The sequence below is a fragment of the Hylobates moloch genome, unplaced genomic scaffold (genome assembly GCF_009828535.3).
Source record: "Hylobates moloch isolate HMO894 unplaced genomic scaffold, HMol_V3 SCAFFOLD_18, whole genome shotgun sequence".
Classification (NCBI taxonomy): Eukaryota; Metazoa; Chordata; class Mammalia; order Primates; family Hylobatidae; genus Hylobates; species Hylobates moloch.
In genome coordinates, this window is record NW_026652293.1 from 8,733,821 (window position 1) to 8,751,230 (window position 17,410).

Genomic DNA, 17,410 nt, shown 5'->3' on the forward strand with positions numbered 1-17,410 from the left:
TGGAAGGGGGACAGGAAGTTATCCGCGTTTGAGTCAGAGCTGTGCAGTGGTCCTCTCTGCAGCTGCTCAAGCGGGAGAGGAGTTAGGGAGGAGGAGGAGGACATCTGACCCTTGCAGCTTACCGTCCAGTTGACGATGAGCTCTCCGGGGGCTCCACCTCCTCCGCTGAGTCCTGAGGGTGCCACCGAGGGGGCTGTCAAGCGCCAAGGGACACCAATATGGCTTGTTAATGAGCAAGGAAGAAATGAAAGCCTCGAGCCTGTGTCTGTAGAGCATCGTAAGATGGGAACCGCTTCAACTGGGCCCTGGGTTTGCCCTCCAGTGGTCCCTCTGAACATAGGCTCTGGAGTCAGGCAGTCTTGAAATCAAATCCCACCTCCTCCATTTACTAGCTGTGCTTGCCTGGGCAAGTTACTTAACCTTTCTGAGCCTCTGATTCTCTTCTCCATGAAGATAATTATGTTTCTCTCAGAGGCCATAATGAGAATGAAATTAGACAAGACGGTGGTTAGCATAGAGCAGATGAGGCACACAAGATCATTGTCCTCCTTACTCCATCAACTTAAACTAAATCACAGAGACCAACTCTCATTTGCTTTAAAATAAGGGGAATAAATAACCCGGAACTGCAGTTAATGCAAACAAACAAACAAAACAAACTACTTTTGGGCTCCAGGGTGATATATTACTATTTTTCTTTTTGTTGCAGATTTAATCTCCTAATTGTCTCTAGTATTAAACAAGGCTGATATTAAAACAAGAATTTATTTCATCAGCTCCTGCAGCTTGGTAGAGAGTAACTTGGCTGGGGGTCAAAATATTTCCGCAGAGAATCCAGCAGCTAGAGATTTTTCACTTGCTTCTGATGACAATAGTTTAGGGCCCTGTAACTTGCAAGAGGCACTTAAACACATTGGCCATTTGATCCTGTGAGGTGGGTGTTATTATTGCCCTTCTCAGGGTGGAAAGACTGAGGCCAGAGCAGTTAATCAACTTGCCTAAGGTCACACAGGTAATACATGGCACAGGTAGAATCTGAACTCAGCCCTTCTGATTTTAAAGCCCATCATGTTTCCTTTGCATCACAGCTGTCTTCACAGCTACATATATTATAGTATCCTCAGCTCCTGGGATACTATAATAGAATAAAGGAGTCCCCTCATTTCTCCACATTTGACCCTCCAGGAAATTCAGGATCAATCAAAGAAAGTGCTCCCTCTGGAATTTCTTAGGAGAGGTACCAGCTAAAAATGTTGAGCGATTCTAGAAAAAGGGCCTGGAGAGTCAGTCTGGGGCATGTAGGAGAACATCTTTCAGGGAGACAAGAAGGTGGACCCTCACTACACATCCAGTGCAACAGGTCTGGGCAGGTGAGAGGAGGGGAGGCAGGGTCCTTAACCTATGCTCCTGGTCCCAGGCTCTCATTCCAGGCCTTCCCCTGCGAATGGCTCAGAGATGGGCAGGAGCCTCTCAGCAGATGCTGACGGGAGCCTGTGCGTCCCCCACTCTCTCCTGGGTTCTCTTCTCCCCCTCCTTCCCCACTCAAGTTCTGACACCCGCACGCTTTTTGCTGAGGGTTGTGGGCAGGTTATTCATTCCATCTGCTCCCAAAGAAACCATCTAAAGGCTTGGAGACACTAGCTGCTTCCCTAGCCCCCTGCACAGAACACACACACACACACACACACACACACACACACACACACACATACACATCACACATCTTTCACATCAACTGATTTCTTTTCTTTCTATCCTTTTTTTTTTTTTTTTGAGATGGAGTCTCGCTCTGTCGCCCAGGCTTGAGTGTAGTGGCACGACCTTGGCTCACTGCAAGCTCCACCTCCCGGGTTCAAGTGATTCTCCTGCTTCAGCCTCCTGAGTAGCTGGGATTTACAGGTGTGTGTCATCATGCCTGGCTAATTTTTGTATTTTTAGTAGAGACGGGGTTTCACCATGTTGGCCAGGCTGGTCTCGAACTTCTGACCTCAGGTGATCTGCCCGCCTTGGCCTCCCAAAGTGCTGGGATTACAGCGTGAGCCACTGTGCCCAGCCAGCATTAACTGATTTCTGCAGTGCATACTCTTCCAGCAGGACATCTGTCTACCACCCCATGGTCCTGGGTTCAAGTCCAAGCTCTGTCAATGTGACTCTTCCCTTCTCCGAACTTTGGTTTTTCCACTTTAAAAAATTAAACTTAAAAAAATTATAAATTCACATGCAGTTGTAAGGTTGGCCAGTTTTTAAATGAGGAGTTTGGACTAGATGGTTTGTCCATGCAGTGGCCCTGGTCTCAACTTGGTGTTCTGTCCTCCTCTGTTTTGTGAGAGTCTGAAGCCTGTGAGCAGGGTTGGAACTCAGCATAATTGCGGCTGGCTTGGCGTTCCCTATAAGTGGTGCCAGGGTCTCTGCCCTGATGATAGTTCTTTGGGACACACAGGACTCTCACCTGCTTCCTTGGTCCGGATTTTGCTGGAGGGCCCACTAGGCTCCCCAGTGCCCAGAATGTTGCTGGCTATGACCCGGAACTCATAGTCCATCCAGGGGGTGAGGCCCAGCACCTGCGCAGTCTCGGCATTGCCCTCGATGTTTGCAGGATCTGCAAGGCACCAGGGAGTCCATGTTCCAGCATTCGCTTATTCATCTGGGTGCAGAGGGCAGGCACTGGCCTGAATCACCACTTATCTACCCAGTCCTCACTTCGGTACTTGCCATATACTAAGCACTCAGTACCTTTTTCAGAAATGATTGAAAAACTACTCAATTTCCCTATCTTGGTGCCTCTGCCAATGCTGTGTGCACCCCCACGCCCCTATGCCCCCACGAATATTTTCATTGCTCCAGTAACAATCCTACCAATTCTTCAAGGGCATAGACCAAGCACCTCATCTTCTAACTCTTTCCGGACTCTCCTACTTTCTGTGTGACTGTCCTCCTGCCTGCCTGCCTGCTCTCTGCTGGCAGAGGGCAGAGCTTGTCCCTCTTTGAAGCTCCAGGCTCAGTCCTGGCCCTCAGACCCCTGATCCCCAACCCTTGACCCTTTCCACCTCCTACACCCAGCCAAGCCTTATCAGCACTGACCCGGGTGGGGCTCAACACTTACTGGTCCGAACCTGCTTCCACTTCCCTGCAGGTGGAGTGCGAGCTTGCAGGGTGTACTTAGCGATGGGGCTGTGGTTGTCGAAGCCACGGCTCCAGCTGAGCTGGATGGTGGTGTCGCCAATGTCCCTCACCACCACGCCTCCTGGGGGACCTGGCGGACCTGCACCAAGAGGTCAGAGCACAGTGGGTCAGAATTGGGCAGCTTCCAATTTGAGCCAACCTCCTCCCAGCCAGGCTTGAACTGGTACAGTACCAAGACAGGGCAGCAGAGGGCGCAGTGGACACACACCCAGGCGGGAGGGTGGGCAAGGGATGTGGGCAGTCGGGGCTTGTGCCAATTGGAGGGTGGAGGGATGTGTCTCAAGGCTGGGGGGCTCACAGAGGCCGTCACATGGAGAGGTGCATAGATCTCCCAGCACTAGGCTTTGAAAACTTCAGGGCTCAGTAAAGCACTCCTGTCTTGGGATGTGTTTAGGAGTGGATTTTTAAAATTTTGGCTTTGGAAGAAAAATGTCCTGATCATTTAGGACCTGTGAAGAACCACAGGGTAGATCCAGCTCACAGGAGTTCCACCAGAAGCCCTTCCCCGCAGCTTTGAGGGAAGGGAGGGGAGATGGGGCAAGCAGGTCAGAACAGCCCAGCTGGGCTTTAAGGGAATTGGGGTAGGGGTAGAGGTGGGAAACCCCTCACCTCGGACCAGGACTGTGGCCTCCTTGGACGCGCTGTCCACCACCGTCTGGGCCATGCACGTGTACTTCCCCCCATGGCGCAGCTGGGCATTCAGGATGGTCAGATCCCCAATGGTCTCCTTCTGCACATGGGGACAGTTAGGGGCAGCAGGTCAGACCACCGGCCCTGACCAGTGCAGCAGGCCATGAGACATGAGGCAGAGCTTGGGAGTCCCCTACTCTATGATATCCATGGACCCCTCTGGATCTCAGTTTTCCTGTCTGTTCAATGGGAGGAATCACGACTCATCACTTAGAACCACTGGGGACTAAACAACAAAGTTTGTTTCAGGAGATAGTCAATGACTGTCCACATTAATAATGTCACTTGCCCTAGGGGGCAGGCTAACAAGAACAGTAGTGGGAGTGTCTTGGTGGCTGCCCACAATTCCAGGTTTGTCCCTAACCCTCTCCTAAATGCATGGTCCCTGGGTGGAATCCAGGAAGGTCGGCTGTTCATCCAAGGATGAGCTTGCCATGTGTGGGCTTGGGGCAATGGGGACGCTTAGGTTATGGGGTTCTTAAAGGCGGGGATGGCTAAGGACATCTTGGGGCCCCTGTCTCTGTAGAAGGAGGGAGAAGCCATGGGGCTCTGGCCCTAGGCCTCACCACACTAGTTCTCCGGTAGTGCCCTCCAGGCTTATCAAAGTCGATGGGGAAGTCGTCCAGGGTCCAGGTGAAGGTGAGGTCCATGGTGGGGTCGTGGGAGGCATGGCACTGTAGGGTCAGGTTGTCACCCAAGTTGATGTCGGCACTTGAGGGGGCTAGAGTGATTTTGGTTGCATCTGCCAAGAAAAACAAGGCCCCCGGGTGGATGGGGGAGGAAATGGGCCCAGGCCGGGGCCGCAGGGCAGGCTGAGAGGCTCTGTCCTAAGGCCCAGCAAAGAGAAGAGGTGGTGTGACCCGCAGGTCCCAAGTGCTCAGGACTGCATCAGTGTGTGGCAGGCAGGGAGGCAAGACCAGAGTCTCGATGGTGGCCAGGGGGTGGTCCCAGGCGAAACTGAATCCTGGGGTGGCCTTGACCCCCAACTAGGAGCCATGTGGACACAGGAGCAGGATGATGGACAATGTGGACATAGGAGCAGGATGGCCTCGACACCCAACTAGGAGCAATGTGGACACAGGAGCAGGGGAGGACAGTACCCTGAGGAGGCTGAGCCCCCGGCCTACCCACATGGCAGCCCTCACCTCGCACAGATAAGATTCCAGTGCTGTTGGCTTTGCCCATGAAGTTCTCAGCAAAGCAGGTGTATTTGCCTTCATCTGACCGGCTGATGTTTCTTATGATCAAGGTGCCATCTGGAGTTACAGTCACTCTGTGGCAAGGACAAAGCAGATGTGGCCAACTCAGGCATGGTTGTCCCTGGGACTGGCCAACTCCTGTGACTGTTGTCACAGGAGGGGAATTGACCTCCATGGAGAACGAGGAGGAGCAGGAACTGTGCAGGCTGGGGTGTGGGTGGTACCTGCTGCTGTTGACCAAAATCTCCGTGCCTTTGCTCCAGAGCACCACGGCCTTTGGAGCTGCCCGGGGCTGGCAGGGGATAATGATCTCTCCCCCGCGGGCCGCGGGGATCAGACGCCTCACGGGATTCAGCCTGAAGTCAGGGGCGAGTGCTAGAAGGAAAGGGGAGAGTCACAGAGAAAAGTACTGTCACTGTTGATTAAGACGTTACTTGGCGCGCCCTTTGAGGCCACCCCATGAGTGACTCCTACCAGCACCTCTTCCAGAATGCATCCAGAACCAAGTCCTTTTTTCTCTGGCCTAAGCTATCAAATCTCCTGCCTGGACTATTGACAACACCCACCCCCCGCCCCCCACCACCACCCCCGCCACCCCACATCAGTCTTCCTGTTTCTGCACCTTCCTTCTACAATCTTTTCTCCACCCAGCTGGGAAAGAACAGCTTTTTCAACTCACACTCAGTGAAGCCCAGCTCTTCACAAGTAAGTCTCCACCTTTCCAATCACATCTTGCTCCACTCTCTCCCCCATTCATTATGTTCCAATCACCTAGCTTTTTTCTTCTCTCTCTCTCTTTTGAAGTTGTGAAGTCTTTTCCTGCCTCCAGACCTTTGCACTTGCTGTAAATCTTGCCTGGAAATTCCCCAGATCTTCACGTGGCTGGCTCCTTAACATTCAGGTCACAGCCTGAATGAGACTTCCTCAGAGAGGACTTCTCTGACCACCCCATCTAACAGGCTCATCTCACGCCCATCACTCTACTGGATTCTCTTTTCTTTTCTTTTCTTTTCTTTTTTTTTCTTAAGACAAGTCTTGCTCTGTTGCCCAGACTGGAGTGCAATGGCACAATCTCAGCTCACTGCAGTCTCTGCCTCCAGGACTCAAGTGATTCCCCTGCCTCAGCCTCCTGTGTAGCTGGGACTACACGTGTGTGCTACCATGCCTGGCTAAATTTTGTATTTTTCATAGACATGGGGTTTCACCATGTCGCCCAGGCTGGTCTCGAACTCCTGAGCTTGAGGCGATCCACTCACTCCTGCCTCCCAAAGTGCTGGGATTACAGGCATGAGCCACTGTACCCTGCCTGGATTTTCTTTATACTATATTTGATGGCTAGCTGAAATTATTTAATTGTTTGATTTGGGGTTTATTTGTCCCTTTCCCTCTACTGGATTGTAAGCTACTTAAAGGCAGAGACCGTATCTTTTGTATTCATCCCCTGTGAAGTGTTGAGTAAGTATTGGTTGAATGGATGAAGGAATGAATGAATGCTTCTTAGCAAAGCTTCACTAAAACCTGATGTGGTGGGTATCACTGTGTCCATTTTATGGATGAGGAAACTGAGGCTCAGTGAGCTGAAGTCACACGACTAAATATTAGCACTGGCTGACATTTCCCGGGCACCTGCTGTACGATGGGCAGGCCCTTTATGCTGTACCTCTTTTATCTCACTTGTTCCATACAGCAGACCAAGAGGGCAGGACTATTATTGCCTATATTTTATAATCAAGAAACTGAAACACAGAAACACTAAGTAACTTGCCAAAGCTCACATAGCTGAAAGGGTTGGGTTATACAGATCTGACTGATTTGGTTTCTGTTTTTTTCACTCACTGCAGCAAACATTTACTGTGTGCCAGACATGGGACAAGTCAGAGACCCTGCCCTCTGGCAGCTCTCAACCCTGTGTCTCATCTCCTTTCTTAAATCTCTGAGTTCTCCTACTTAGAAACTGTTGGAAAACCAGTTGGAAAATTGCCACAGGGTATGTGCGTGTGTGTTTGGAAACACCTAAACTCAGAGCTCTGAAAGCCACCATATGCATGTCCTTGGGATGTCCCCTGCCTCCCTGGGCCCCTTACCTTGCACAGCTAGCTCGGCGCTGGCATAGATGGTACCGTGCTTATTCTCTGCCACACACTGGTACATGCCCGAGTCCTCCAGGCTCAGCTTGGAGAACCGCAGGTCCCCGGCCAACACCTCCACCCGGTTCTGTGCAGAAGAGCCCAGAGCCCAGGGGTATCAGGACCACTGGAGCCACAGGGAGGAGGGGTTGGCAGGGGTGGGGGTAGTGGAGACTCTAGGCTGATAATCCCTAGAGGATATGGCTCGTATGTCCAGTCCTACCTCAGGGCCGCCTGGAACCTCAGGATGCAGATTACCCAGGCCTCCCCAAAGCTGGAAGGGTGAGGTGACCCAGTCAGGACCACATCACTTCTTTTGTGACTGAACTGTGCCTGGATCCAGGCCCAGCCTGTGACAATGGGACTGGGATGGGAAGAAGTCCTCAGGTGGTCCTAGGACCACCCTGTGACACCCTAATTAGCCCAGAGGGGCTACTAGTGGTGCAGGGGAAGTTCTGGGGGGTGAGGGAACCAAGTGAGCAGAGCACAGTTGTGATGTGTGGGAGGAAGCCCCACGTCTCCTACCTGGGAGGCCAGAGGCTCCCCGTTCCGCAACCAGCGCACTGTAGGCCGGGGCTTGCCGGCGGCTGCACAGCCCCAACGCAGGTTGGAGCCAATGTCAGCCTCTGTGTCCGAGATCACTTTTAGCCACTCAGGCTGAGCTGTGGGAGCCCGGGAAAGAAAACCTGGCATGAGCTAGGAGGAGCTTCCAGCTCATTAAAAGGAACAGAAAATCAGGGCAGCAGTACCTGTGCCAGACAGCAGAGGGCGCCATGAGCATTCTGAGACGGAGAGGACAAAGAGGAGGGGTGCAGGAAGAAGGAGGCACAAGAAAGCTGGCACTCTGTGGTTGTGCCAGTGGCTGCTTTCGCAACTTAAATCATTCTGGAGCCTCCTGTGTGCTTTCTGCACCCCTGACTGAAGCTCTGAGCTGACCACAGCACTAGCCTCCTCTGGTCCCAGACTCAGTGCAGTCCTAGGGCAAGCAGGCTCATGCAGGGGGCCTCCCAGTCTCCTCCCTGACTTTTGGGTCTGTTTCCTTGGGGACAAGGGTGAAGACGGGAAGGAGGATCGGGAGGGGCGGAGAAGGTGTCCCTGGCTCTGTACCCTGCACGATGATGCGGCCCTGCACGGTGTCTCGGCCCTTGGAGTTCTCCGCCTCACACTCGTAGGTGCCCTCATCCTCAAAGCTGACGCTGGGGATTTGCAGGGTGGGCTCAGCTGTGGTCCACTGCGGGGACAGGGAGCCGTCCACTTTGCGCCACTTGATCCGGGGGACAGGGCTGGCAGGAGAGACAAAGCCAGAGGGTGTGGGCTGAGCTGGGCCTACCCCTCCAGTGCCCGCAGCTCCTCATACCCAGACTCTCAGGCCCTCCTGAGATGCTGGGCCTGGGAAGAACAGAGGGAGAGAGAGTGCCTTCTGGCTGATCCTCACTCTCCTCTCCCAGGTAGGCTCAGAGCACACGCAGGGAAGGGGCAAGAGGCTGGGCTTCTCTACCCATTCCCCCTGCAACAACCCTGGAGCCAGTGAAGCTGGGCTTCTGCAGGGTCTGCACCCTGAAGCTGGCCTGCCCTCCCCCCGCACTGGTCACCATGTCTGTGGGTCTGCCCTCCGCCACAGTGGCCTGTGACCCGGATCTTTCTGGGTTCTCTTTTCCGTTGACCCTACAGGGCAGGCCTTGCCCCTACTTTCAAAGGGACTTTAGTTAGTAGTAATCTGTGCACTAAAATGGACTGAGGTATCAGTTTTAATGGGTTAATATATTTAATATATTCCCCTTCCACATGCTTTTCTTTTTCTTTTTTTTTTTTTTGAGACAGAGTCTCGCTCTATCGCCCAGGCTGGAGTGCAGTGGGGCAATCTCGGCTCACTGCAAGCTCCACCTCCCGGGTTCACGCCATTCTCCTGCCTCAGCCTCCGGAGTAGCTGGGACTACAGGTGCCCGCCACCACGCCCAGCTAATTTTTTTTGTATTTTTAGTAGAGACGGGATTTCACCATGTTAGCCACCATGGTCTTGATCTCCTGACCTCGTGATCCGCTTGCCTCGGCTTCCCAAAGTGCCGGGATTACAGACGTGAACCACCGCACCTGGCCCCCCTTCCACATGCTTTTCATGTGGATTTTCTGGGAGCCCAAAACTTCCCACAGGCAAAGATTATCCCAGGTAACCATAGGAGATAGTTCAGGGAGGAGGGGGCCAAAGTACAAATCACATTCTTTCTTTCATTCTACAAACATTTATTGAGCACCTGCTATTTGCTTAGCCCTGTTCCAGTGAATCCTCCTTCTAGGAGTGCAAGAAAGAGAATGCGTTCTGTTGTGATTCTCAAATAGATCACTGTTTACACTCACGAAACACTTAACTAAATTCCAGGCACTGTTCTAAGTATCTCACATATATGAACTGATTTAATCCTCATGACAACCCTATGAGGTAGGTACTATTATCACCACCATAAAGAAACTGAGGCACAGATAGGTTAGGCAGTTTACCCAAGGTCTGTGGGTGGCAGAGCTGGGATCTGAACGAGGCAGACAAGGTTGGAGTCTGTACATTGTGCTGCCTGCCTCCAGCCCTGGGTGTTACTCAGGCTGTCTGAGCCTGCCATGCGCTGCTGGAAGACCAAGTGATCCTGGCCGTGGAAGGCCCCTGGCATATGCGATGCCTCACCCAGAGAGTTAGTGTTCAATGAGTGGTGGTCGATACCCACTGTTTGCCCAGTACTTTGCTAGACCCCATGAGGGACACCAAGATGAGAGCCCTGACTCTGCCTGCCCTCACCCTGTGGTCATCTGTGCCCCCGAGAGACCGTGCCCTGCTTCCCCTCCCTCTTCACACTCACTTCCCAAAGGCGAAGCACTCCAGGGTGACCTGCTGCCCCACCAGTGCATAGGTCTCTGCTGGGAACCGGGCCTTGATGCTGGGTGCAAAGAGCCGGGTATCTGGGGGGAGAGGGTTTTACAAATCAGATGCAGATGACTCCAGGTCAGGTGCTCCCATGCTTGGGATCTCAGCACCTTTCAGAGCAAACTCTGTCTAGGCAGCTGTGTGGAATCCCCTTGAGGCCTGGGGCAAGGGCCTGAGGATTTGAAGCAGGAGGATCTAGGAGTCCAAGGCCTGGAATCAGTGCCCTGAGAGCTGATCTTCCAATCTCCAAAGGAAAAACCCTTTTCCCAATGCCCGCTGACCCTTCCACTTCCCTCCCTCCAGTCGCCCCTGGCCAAGCCTGACCTTCAGCAGCCAGGTTGAGCTGAGCAAACTTGCTGAAGACGCTCTTGGTGGAGAAGTCCATGTGGCTGGTGGCCAAACAGGAGTAGTTGCCCAGGTCTGAGGCATTGGTTCGGGCAATGTACAGGTTCCCTGTGGTCTGGGACACGAAGTGACGCCCGTCCGTTGGGATGAAGTTGGGGAACTCGTTGAGGAGCCAGCGGTAGGACAAGCCTAGGATGCGAGGAGTTTGAGGAAACCAGGGGGTACTGGGCTAACAGGGCCACTCTGCGTGGGACCCCAGCATGCTGGTGGGGTTCTGCAAGCCCTGTCCTAACAGCCACCATCCTCTGAACTGGGGCTAAGGGGAGACCTGGAGGGAAAAAGCGACTTTATTCCTGCCCTCAGGGAGCACTAAGTCTGCCAGGGATCGCAGCCCTCAGGGACCACCCAGTTTGAAGGCGGAAGCAGGGCACAATGATGGCAAATTACAGACCCATAAAGGAAACACAGATCATTTAAAATTAGGGTCCCAGGGATGGGTGCTTCTAAGGGTCATTTCCAGGGGTCTCCTTTTATTCCATCCTTCCTCTGCCAAGTATCTGGAAGCCCTTCCTGTGCCCTCTCTAACCCTGGCCCCAGGTCAGGACTCACCTGGGTAGTGGGCAGGTGGGTTACAGGGCAACATCACCCCCCAGCCTTCATGAGTTTTCACTGGGTCTCGCTCCTCCTTGGAGAATTCCTGCAGAACTGGAGGCAGAGACCAGGGGCTCAGCACTGTCCTCCTGGCCTGCGAGCCCCTCCCCAACTCATCCTTCACGGAGAAGCAGCAGTTCACTAAGGCATGTCATGTGAGGTCAGGAAGGCCCAGCTTGGGGATGTCACTTGTCCTTTCTGGGTACTTTCTCCTAGCCCCCTCTCCCCCTCCCCCAAAGTGTCTTGGTCCCCCGCGGGTCTCACAGCCGAAGCGGAGGATGGCCTCCCTGCTGACGACAGTGCCCACTGGGTTGGAGGCCAGGCACTGGTAGACCCCGGCATCCTGTGCCTTGGTGGGGTTCATGATGACCAGGTTGCCCCCCACCAGCTGGTGACGGGAACCTGGCTCCAGCTTCATCTCGGTACCATTCATCTTCCACCTGCAGCAGGGGACAGAGGAAGGGGACCTCTGAGTCCTGCCTGGTGGCAGAGCTGATGAGAGGGAAAGTTCAACGGCTGCCCAGGGCCTCCCAGCACCCACTGCAGAGGACTTACCGATAGGTGGCTGGAGGGCTGGCCCGGGCGCGGCACGCCAGCAACACCTGCTCCTCCGTGGACTCCTCTGGGAATAGCACACTGAGGGGCTGGTCTTCAAAGACGGGCCCGAAGGTGGCTGGGGATCCCAGGGCTGAACTCCAAGCTGCAGGTGATGATACCACCAGAGGCCTCAGAGTCTGGGCCTGGCTGGAGCCTGGCCTCTTGGGCTGTGCTGTCCAGTAAAACTTTCTCTGGTGATGGGAATGTCCCATTTTTTGCACTGTTCAATGTGGTAACCACTAGCCATGTGGGGCTATTGAGCACTTGACATGTGGCTATTGCTACTGAGGGATGACATTTTACATTTTATATTACTTAATTAATTTAAATTTGAATTTAAATAGGCTGGGCAGGCCCCATCTGGCCATATTAGTTCAATCAATCACCCATCCTTCACTCAGGTATTGAGCACCTGCTCTATACCCAGCACTGGGCTAGAGACTGGCTTGTAAAAATGATTAAGACACAGTCCCTCTTCTTCAAGGGGCTTGTGGTCTAAGGAGGGAGACAGGAAATTGACAGTGCACGGCAGCAAATGCCATAATGGCATTTCTGCCTCAGAATGGAGGCAGTTCTACCTCCTGGGGGGCTTTCAAGGGAGCCTTACAGGAGAACTGATCTGTGGGGTGTGAGGTGCGTGAGATGTCGCCAGCCACAAACATGCAGAGAGGATGTGTGTCCCTGGAGCCTAATACCCTTACTGGGGCAGTGTGGACCAACGAGGCCTGGGCCTGGGTACTAGGCTGGCCCTCTACCAGCCATGGGACCTTGGGAAAGTTATAGAACCCTTCTGAGCCTCAGTGTCTTCACCTGTGAAATGAAAAGAATATGAGTTCACCTCCCAGGGTCTGCGTGAGGATTCAGCCAGACAAACCCTTGGAAGGTGGTGGGCATTGAGAGTGTGCTCAGCAGATGTCTGCTGGAGTGTGGGGTGGGGACTTGGAGGAGGAGGATTGCCTTGTGGTGGGTGGAGGGTGGGCAGTTTGCTTTGGTGGCAGTTTTATACAATACCAGTATCACAATTCAAGAAATGTCCAGAAAAGGGAGTGACTGGCCCATGGTCACCCAGCAAGTCTGTGGCACAGACAGATCAATTCCTCCTGAGCTTGGTGGACCAATGAGTACCACACAGGCAAATGGGGCAGACTCCTCTCTCTTCATGCATCATTGTCCTGCTGCAGGGCAGGGCAGGGGATGAAGAGCCACAGATTGGCCGGACATCACATCTGCCCTTCGACAGGGCTGGGGCGGGCTCTCTGCAGACTGGTGGGGCCAGTCCGTTTTGCTTCTTCGGTGTCAGGTGGGAGCCAGGCTATCCCTAATTGGCTTCTGCCTCTTAACACAGCTGATTTCAGGCCTTCGTTGGTGGGTCATGGGGAAAGGGATCCCCGTTAACCAATTAGTTCCTTTCCCAGCGCATCCAGCCGTCAGTCTTCCTCCAGGAGTAGGGGGTGGCCCCATGCTGCAGCTGAGGCTCAGCCCTGGCCCCCTGGGAGTGAGGGCAGCTGCTAAGCAGCTCTCAGAATGAGGTAGGAGGTAGGGCTCCCAGGAATGGCCCGGTGCAGGCATCCCTCATGCCATTCTCCCTCCCTGCCGCCCCAGGCCTCAGAGGCGGAGGCGTCGGGCTGGTGACGGCATCGTCTCGGCTGGAGAGCCCAGCTTAATCCCAAGTTAATGATGGTGGTGTAGGGTAGGAATCCTGCCCCAGCTGGCACTGCTGGGAGGGGAGGCAAAGGAGGGGCTGGGAGGCAGCCGGGCTGCTGGGAACCACCTAGTACAATAGCAGCTTCCAGGAACTCTAGGTGATGGGGTGGCTGAGTGGGCTCGGGGCACGTTGATACATTCAGACTCCTTCTTCCCGAGAAACCTTTCTCCTCTGCTCTCAGCTGTCCACTCACCCAAATATTCACATACACACCCCTTTGCATCTCTCACCTACACACATTTTCTTATATGCGCACTCATATCATACACACATTCGTACATATGCACCTCCCTAAGCTGCTCAAATGGCAAGATACACACATGTACACACACATCCATTCCCCCCCGACACACAGCTATAGATGGCCATGGAGACTTTTATGTATAATCCATGCATTCATAATAATGAAAATAGGTGCTGTCGATGGAGTGCTTACTATTTACCCCACACCATGCTCCATATTTCCTTCTCATAACCTCTTTATAAGATAGGTATCGCCATTTTCTTATTTTCCTGATATGGAAACTGAGAGAAAGCTTCAATAACTTGCCCCAGATCCCACAGCGAGAAGGAGCAGATCTGGGAGGTTGGACCTTGGCCAGGCTGACCCCACCACCAGCATTCTTAACCCCAGTGTCCCTGACTCTTGACCTCTGTTTCCCATCAGAGCCACCAGAGGCCCTGCTCCATCTCAAAGATAAGGAGTCACAATCTCTCAGAGAGAGGCTCAGGAGACCAAGTCTTAGAAAATGCCCCTGGGCATTCTGCAGGGAGGCTGGGGTATGAGAGCTGGTCGCACTGTGCTGTGAGACTTTCTGGACACATTCGTTATCCCCAGCGTAGTACCACCTCCATGCAGACACCTCACTCATACCTCCAGCCTCTCAGCCATCCATATCCCACAGACACCCTCACACACCCACACTTGCCTCTTCAGCTACATACACACCCACCCACACATGAGCCTTCCCGTGTGTGTGCTTACACATGCACACGCAAAAACACACTCTCTGCCTGTAATCCCAGCACGCTGAGAGGTGGAGGCGGGAGGATCACCTGAGCTCGAGAGTTCAAGACCAGCCTGGCCAACATGGTGAAACCCTATCTCTACTAAAAATACAAAAATTAGCCGAGCATGGTGGCGAGTGTCTGTAATCCCAGCTACTCGGGAGGTTGAGGCAGGAGAATCGCTTGAACCCAGGAGTCAGAGGTTGCAGAGAGCCAAGATCACACCACTGCACTCCAGTCTGGGTAACAGAGTGAGACTCCGTCTCAAAAACAAAAACAAAACCCCCAAACAACAACAACAACAACAAAACACACTCTCCCAGGCGAGGCCAGCCCTTCCTTATTCTTGTTCCTCATCCTCTCTGATTCTTTTCTGATGCCCGGTCCTGGTAACCTTTCCCCCAAACACAGGCATCAGAAACCTTGCAGAGAAACGGAGTTAAAGAGATGAGAAGGTGGAGGGGGATCCTTGATACCCCTCCTTGCACTGGAGTGCCAGGAATCCACAGCTATATCCCGAGGACAGGGCAGCAAGAAAAGCCCAGAGCTGAGGCACCTTCCTGGGAGGAGTGGGGGCCCGCGATGGGATTGGCCACTCCTGTCTCTCTCTGGAACTCTGGGAGGTGGCAGACCAGATCCCAGCCCCTTGGCCATTGGCTTCGTGTGTCTCTGGGTCTAAGAACCTTGGATGCTGTCCATACCCCTTTCCTCAGATGGTGTGGATCCAGCACTGAGGTGTCCCTGAGGGGGCAGATGCTAGAAGCCCAGGCGCCTCCCCTCTGCTCTGTCTGGGGTGCGCATCTCCTGCTCTGTGCAGTTGAGGCTCCCCATCCCTATAACTTTTCCCAGTCTGGTGGACCCTTGGACAGGTAGCGAGGCCTGGGGGGCTGGGTGGCTCCCCCCACGCTCTGAGTCAGCCCTGTTTCCCAGCAGCCTCACTGACTGAGCTGCAGGACTGGGAAGCAGTGAGGACAGAATGAGAACGTCTGAAAGTATGCCAGTGGAGTCCCTCCCTCGTGAGACAAAGGGCCTGAAATGCACCGGCTGTGTCCTTGCAGGGGGTGTGGGGTGGGGGAGGTGGAGTCTGAGGTGCTTAGAACTCCAGGACCATGGAGAGTCCCACGGACATGTTTAAGGAGAAAAGCATCTATTGATCTGGGCTGAGGGTCAAGGCAGAGGCCAAGCAGTGGGTCCAGCAGACCCCTTAGAGCAGGAGGCGGCTGGGGACCTCTCTCTTGCCCTAGGACAGGCCAGCTGCCTGGCTCCTCTGGCCTGACATGCTCTCCAGAGTCCAGCTGGCCTGTGGCTCTCGGCCTGCCCTCTTCACCCTCTCCTTCCCCTCCTGCCAGCCTCCCTCTGCCTCTCCTCCAAGCTGGGAGCTCCCCTGGGAGGAGAACCTGAGCTCCCTCCTCTGCCGCATCTCTTCTCAGATCATGTTCTATGCTGGGTCCATTTGCTGGGATGCAGTGTTGCCTTAAGAAACCCTTCCAGGGTTTAGTGGGATAGACTGCTGTCTGGGGACTACAGAGCCCTGTCTGGGAGAACGTCCTGCAATGATGGAAATGTTCTATGCTCTGTGCTATCCAATATGGCTACTGAACATTCGAAATGTGGCTAGTGCACCTGAGGAAATTATTTTTAAAATGGAATTGAATCTGAGTTGTAGTAGTCCCATGTGGCTATTACCTTCTATATTGGACAGTGCAGTCTTTGAGGCCACAACTCCGGGTGATACTGTGGAGATCTGGCATGCCATCATCTTGCTGTGTGACCTAGGATAAGCCAGTCACCCTCTCTGGGTCATTCTTCCTTCATCTATAATACGTCAAAGACATATTCCCTCTCCTCCTAAACTCAAAGGAAGGTGAGATCTACAAATGGGAAATTTTAGCAAGGAAATGGCCTCAGAAATCTAGCTGCTCCCACAATGCAGAGCCAATGATTTCTGTAATCGTCACCCAAATCATAGCAAAGATATAACGCCATAATCATGCCTGCTAGGCTTCAAAGCCCAAATGAGCCCTCTTACCTGAAGAGGAGAAGGAGACAAGGGCCACAGCAGCTACCAGCAGCAGGTGTGGCTTCCTCCTGGTGGCTGTCCCCATGGTGGATGTCCGGGCAGAGGTGGGGATCGGAGGAGAAGAGCCTCAGCTCAGCTTGGGGACAGCCCAGCTGGAGGCTGAGAAGGACCTGGGGAGGCAGACAGACAGGAGGGCTCTGAGCCGAGGAGCGCCCCTCCCAGCTCCAGGCACATCTGGGTCCATAAAGCTTTTACCTCGGCCTGGGGAGCTGCCGGAATTGCCCAAGCACTAATTTTCCCCAGGGGGAAGGGGCTTGGCTATTACCAAGAAGCTCTTCCTGGGGCTGAGTGCCTCCTACTGGTCCCCTGGGAGTCTGGCTCAGCCCTGTACCCCCACCCGCCCCCACTCCAGCCAGCCGGGTGCCGCTTAGGAAGTGAAAGCAGTGATTAATTGGGAGGTAAGAACCCACCTGCCCTCTCGCCCGTCAGCTCTTGAGGCGAGGCCGGGATAGAACAGGACTCGTGCATGGGTTGGAAGTCAGTAACATCTTCCTCTGGCAGGTGGGCTTGGGGCTGACTTTCTCCCTGCCCCTTCTCCTCAGCTGTCTGGGTGGGGGCTAATAAGCCCCTCTGGGAGCTGCCTTAAGTCTCCCAGTCTTGTTTTCCTGGCAGTGAGGAGGGGTCTCACTGATTTGTCCACACGCTCTTGCCAGTGGAGTCATGACCTTGGCCCCATTAGCAATGCCCCCAACCAGATGGGTGAAGGGGCCCAGCAGGCTTTCTGGGTCGAAAGAGTTAATGCAGCTCCCAGAGGAGCCTCCCTCTTGCACAGAGATGAGCTGAGGCTTGGTTCAATCCTTGAGCTCTGGAGAAGAACCTGTTCCCTGTAGCTGCTGAGAGCAAGTCAGACACCTGTCCCATCAGTCTGAGAGATGGGGCCTTCTCTTGAGAGGTGAGGGCAGTGGCAGAGCCAGC

At 53.8% G+C, this 17,410-nt stretch overlaps 1 protein-coding gene across 3 annotated transcripts in view; it reads right to left on the bottom strand.

Moving 5' to 3' along the window:
• The window catches only part of CNTN2 (contactin 2), a 33,547-nt gene that overhangs the window by 8,329 nt on the left and 7,808 nt on the right, over positions 1-17,410 (bottom strand). Inside the window, exons 2-18 of one of the 3 annotated variants that reach the window (XM_058430632.1) lie at positions 16,445-16,605; positions 16,102-16,187; positions 11,661-11,805; positions 11,370-11,545; positions 11,064-11,159; positions 10,434-10,643; positions 10,045-10,144; positions 8,306-8,481; positions 7,724-7,860; positions 7,157-7,286; positions 5,297-5,447; positions 5,019-5,146; positions 4,440-4,615; positions 3,793-3,913; positions 3,104-3,262; positions 2,450-2,599; positions 123-193 (exon numbers count right to left, since the gene is read on the bottom strand). In XM_058430632.1, coding sequence (XP_058286615.1) covers positions 123-193; positions 2,450-2,599; positions 3,104-3,262; positions 3,793-3,913; positions 4,440-4,615; positions 5,019-5,146; positions 5,297-5,447; positions 7,157-7,286; positions 7,724-7,860; positions 8,306-8,481; positions 10,045-10,144; positions 10,434-10,643; positions 11,064-11,159; positions 11,370-11,545; positions 11,661-11,805; positions 16,102-16,187; positions 16,445-16,605 — 2,373 coding nt within the window. Of the gene's footprint in view, positions 1-122; positions 194-2,449; positions 2,600-3,103; positions 3,263-3,792; positions 3,914-4,439; positions 4,616-5,018; positions 5,147-5,296; positions 5,448-7,156; positions 7,287-7,723; positions 7,861-8,305; positions 8,482-10,044; positions 10,145-10,433; positions 10,644-11,063; positions 11,160-11,369; positions 11,546-11,660; positions 11,806-16,101; positions 16,188-16,444; positions 16,606-16,905; positions 17,101-17,410 lie in introns of all 3 variants that reach the window. The other 2 variants (XM_058430633.1, XM_032137185.2) reach the window with 2 other exon arrangements.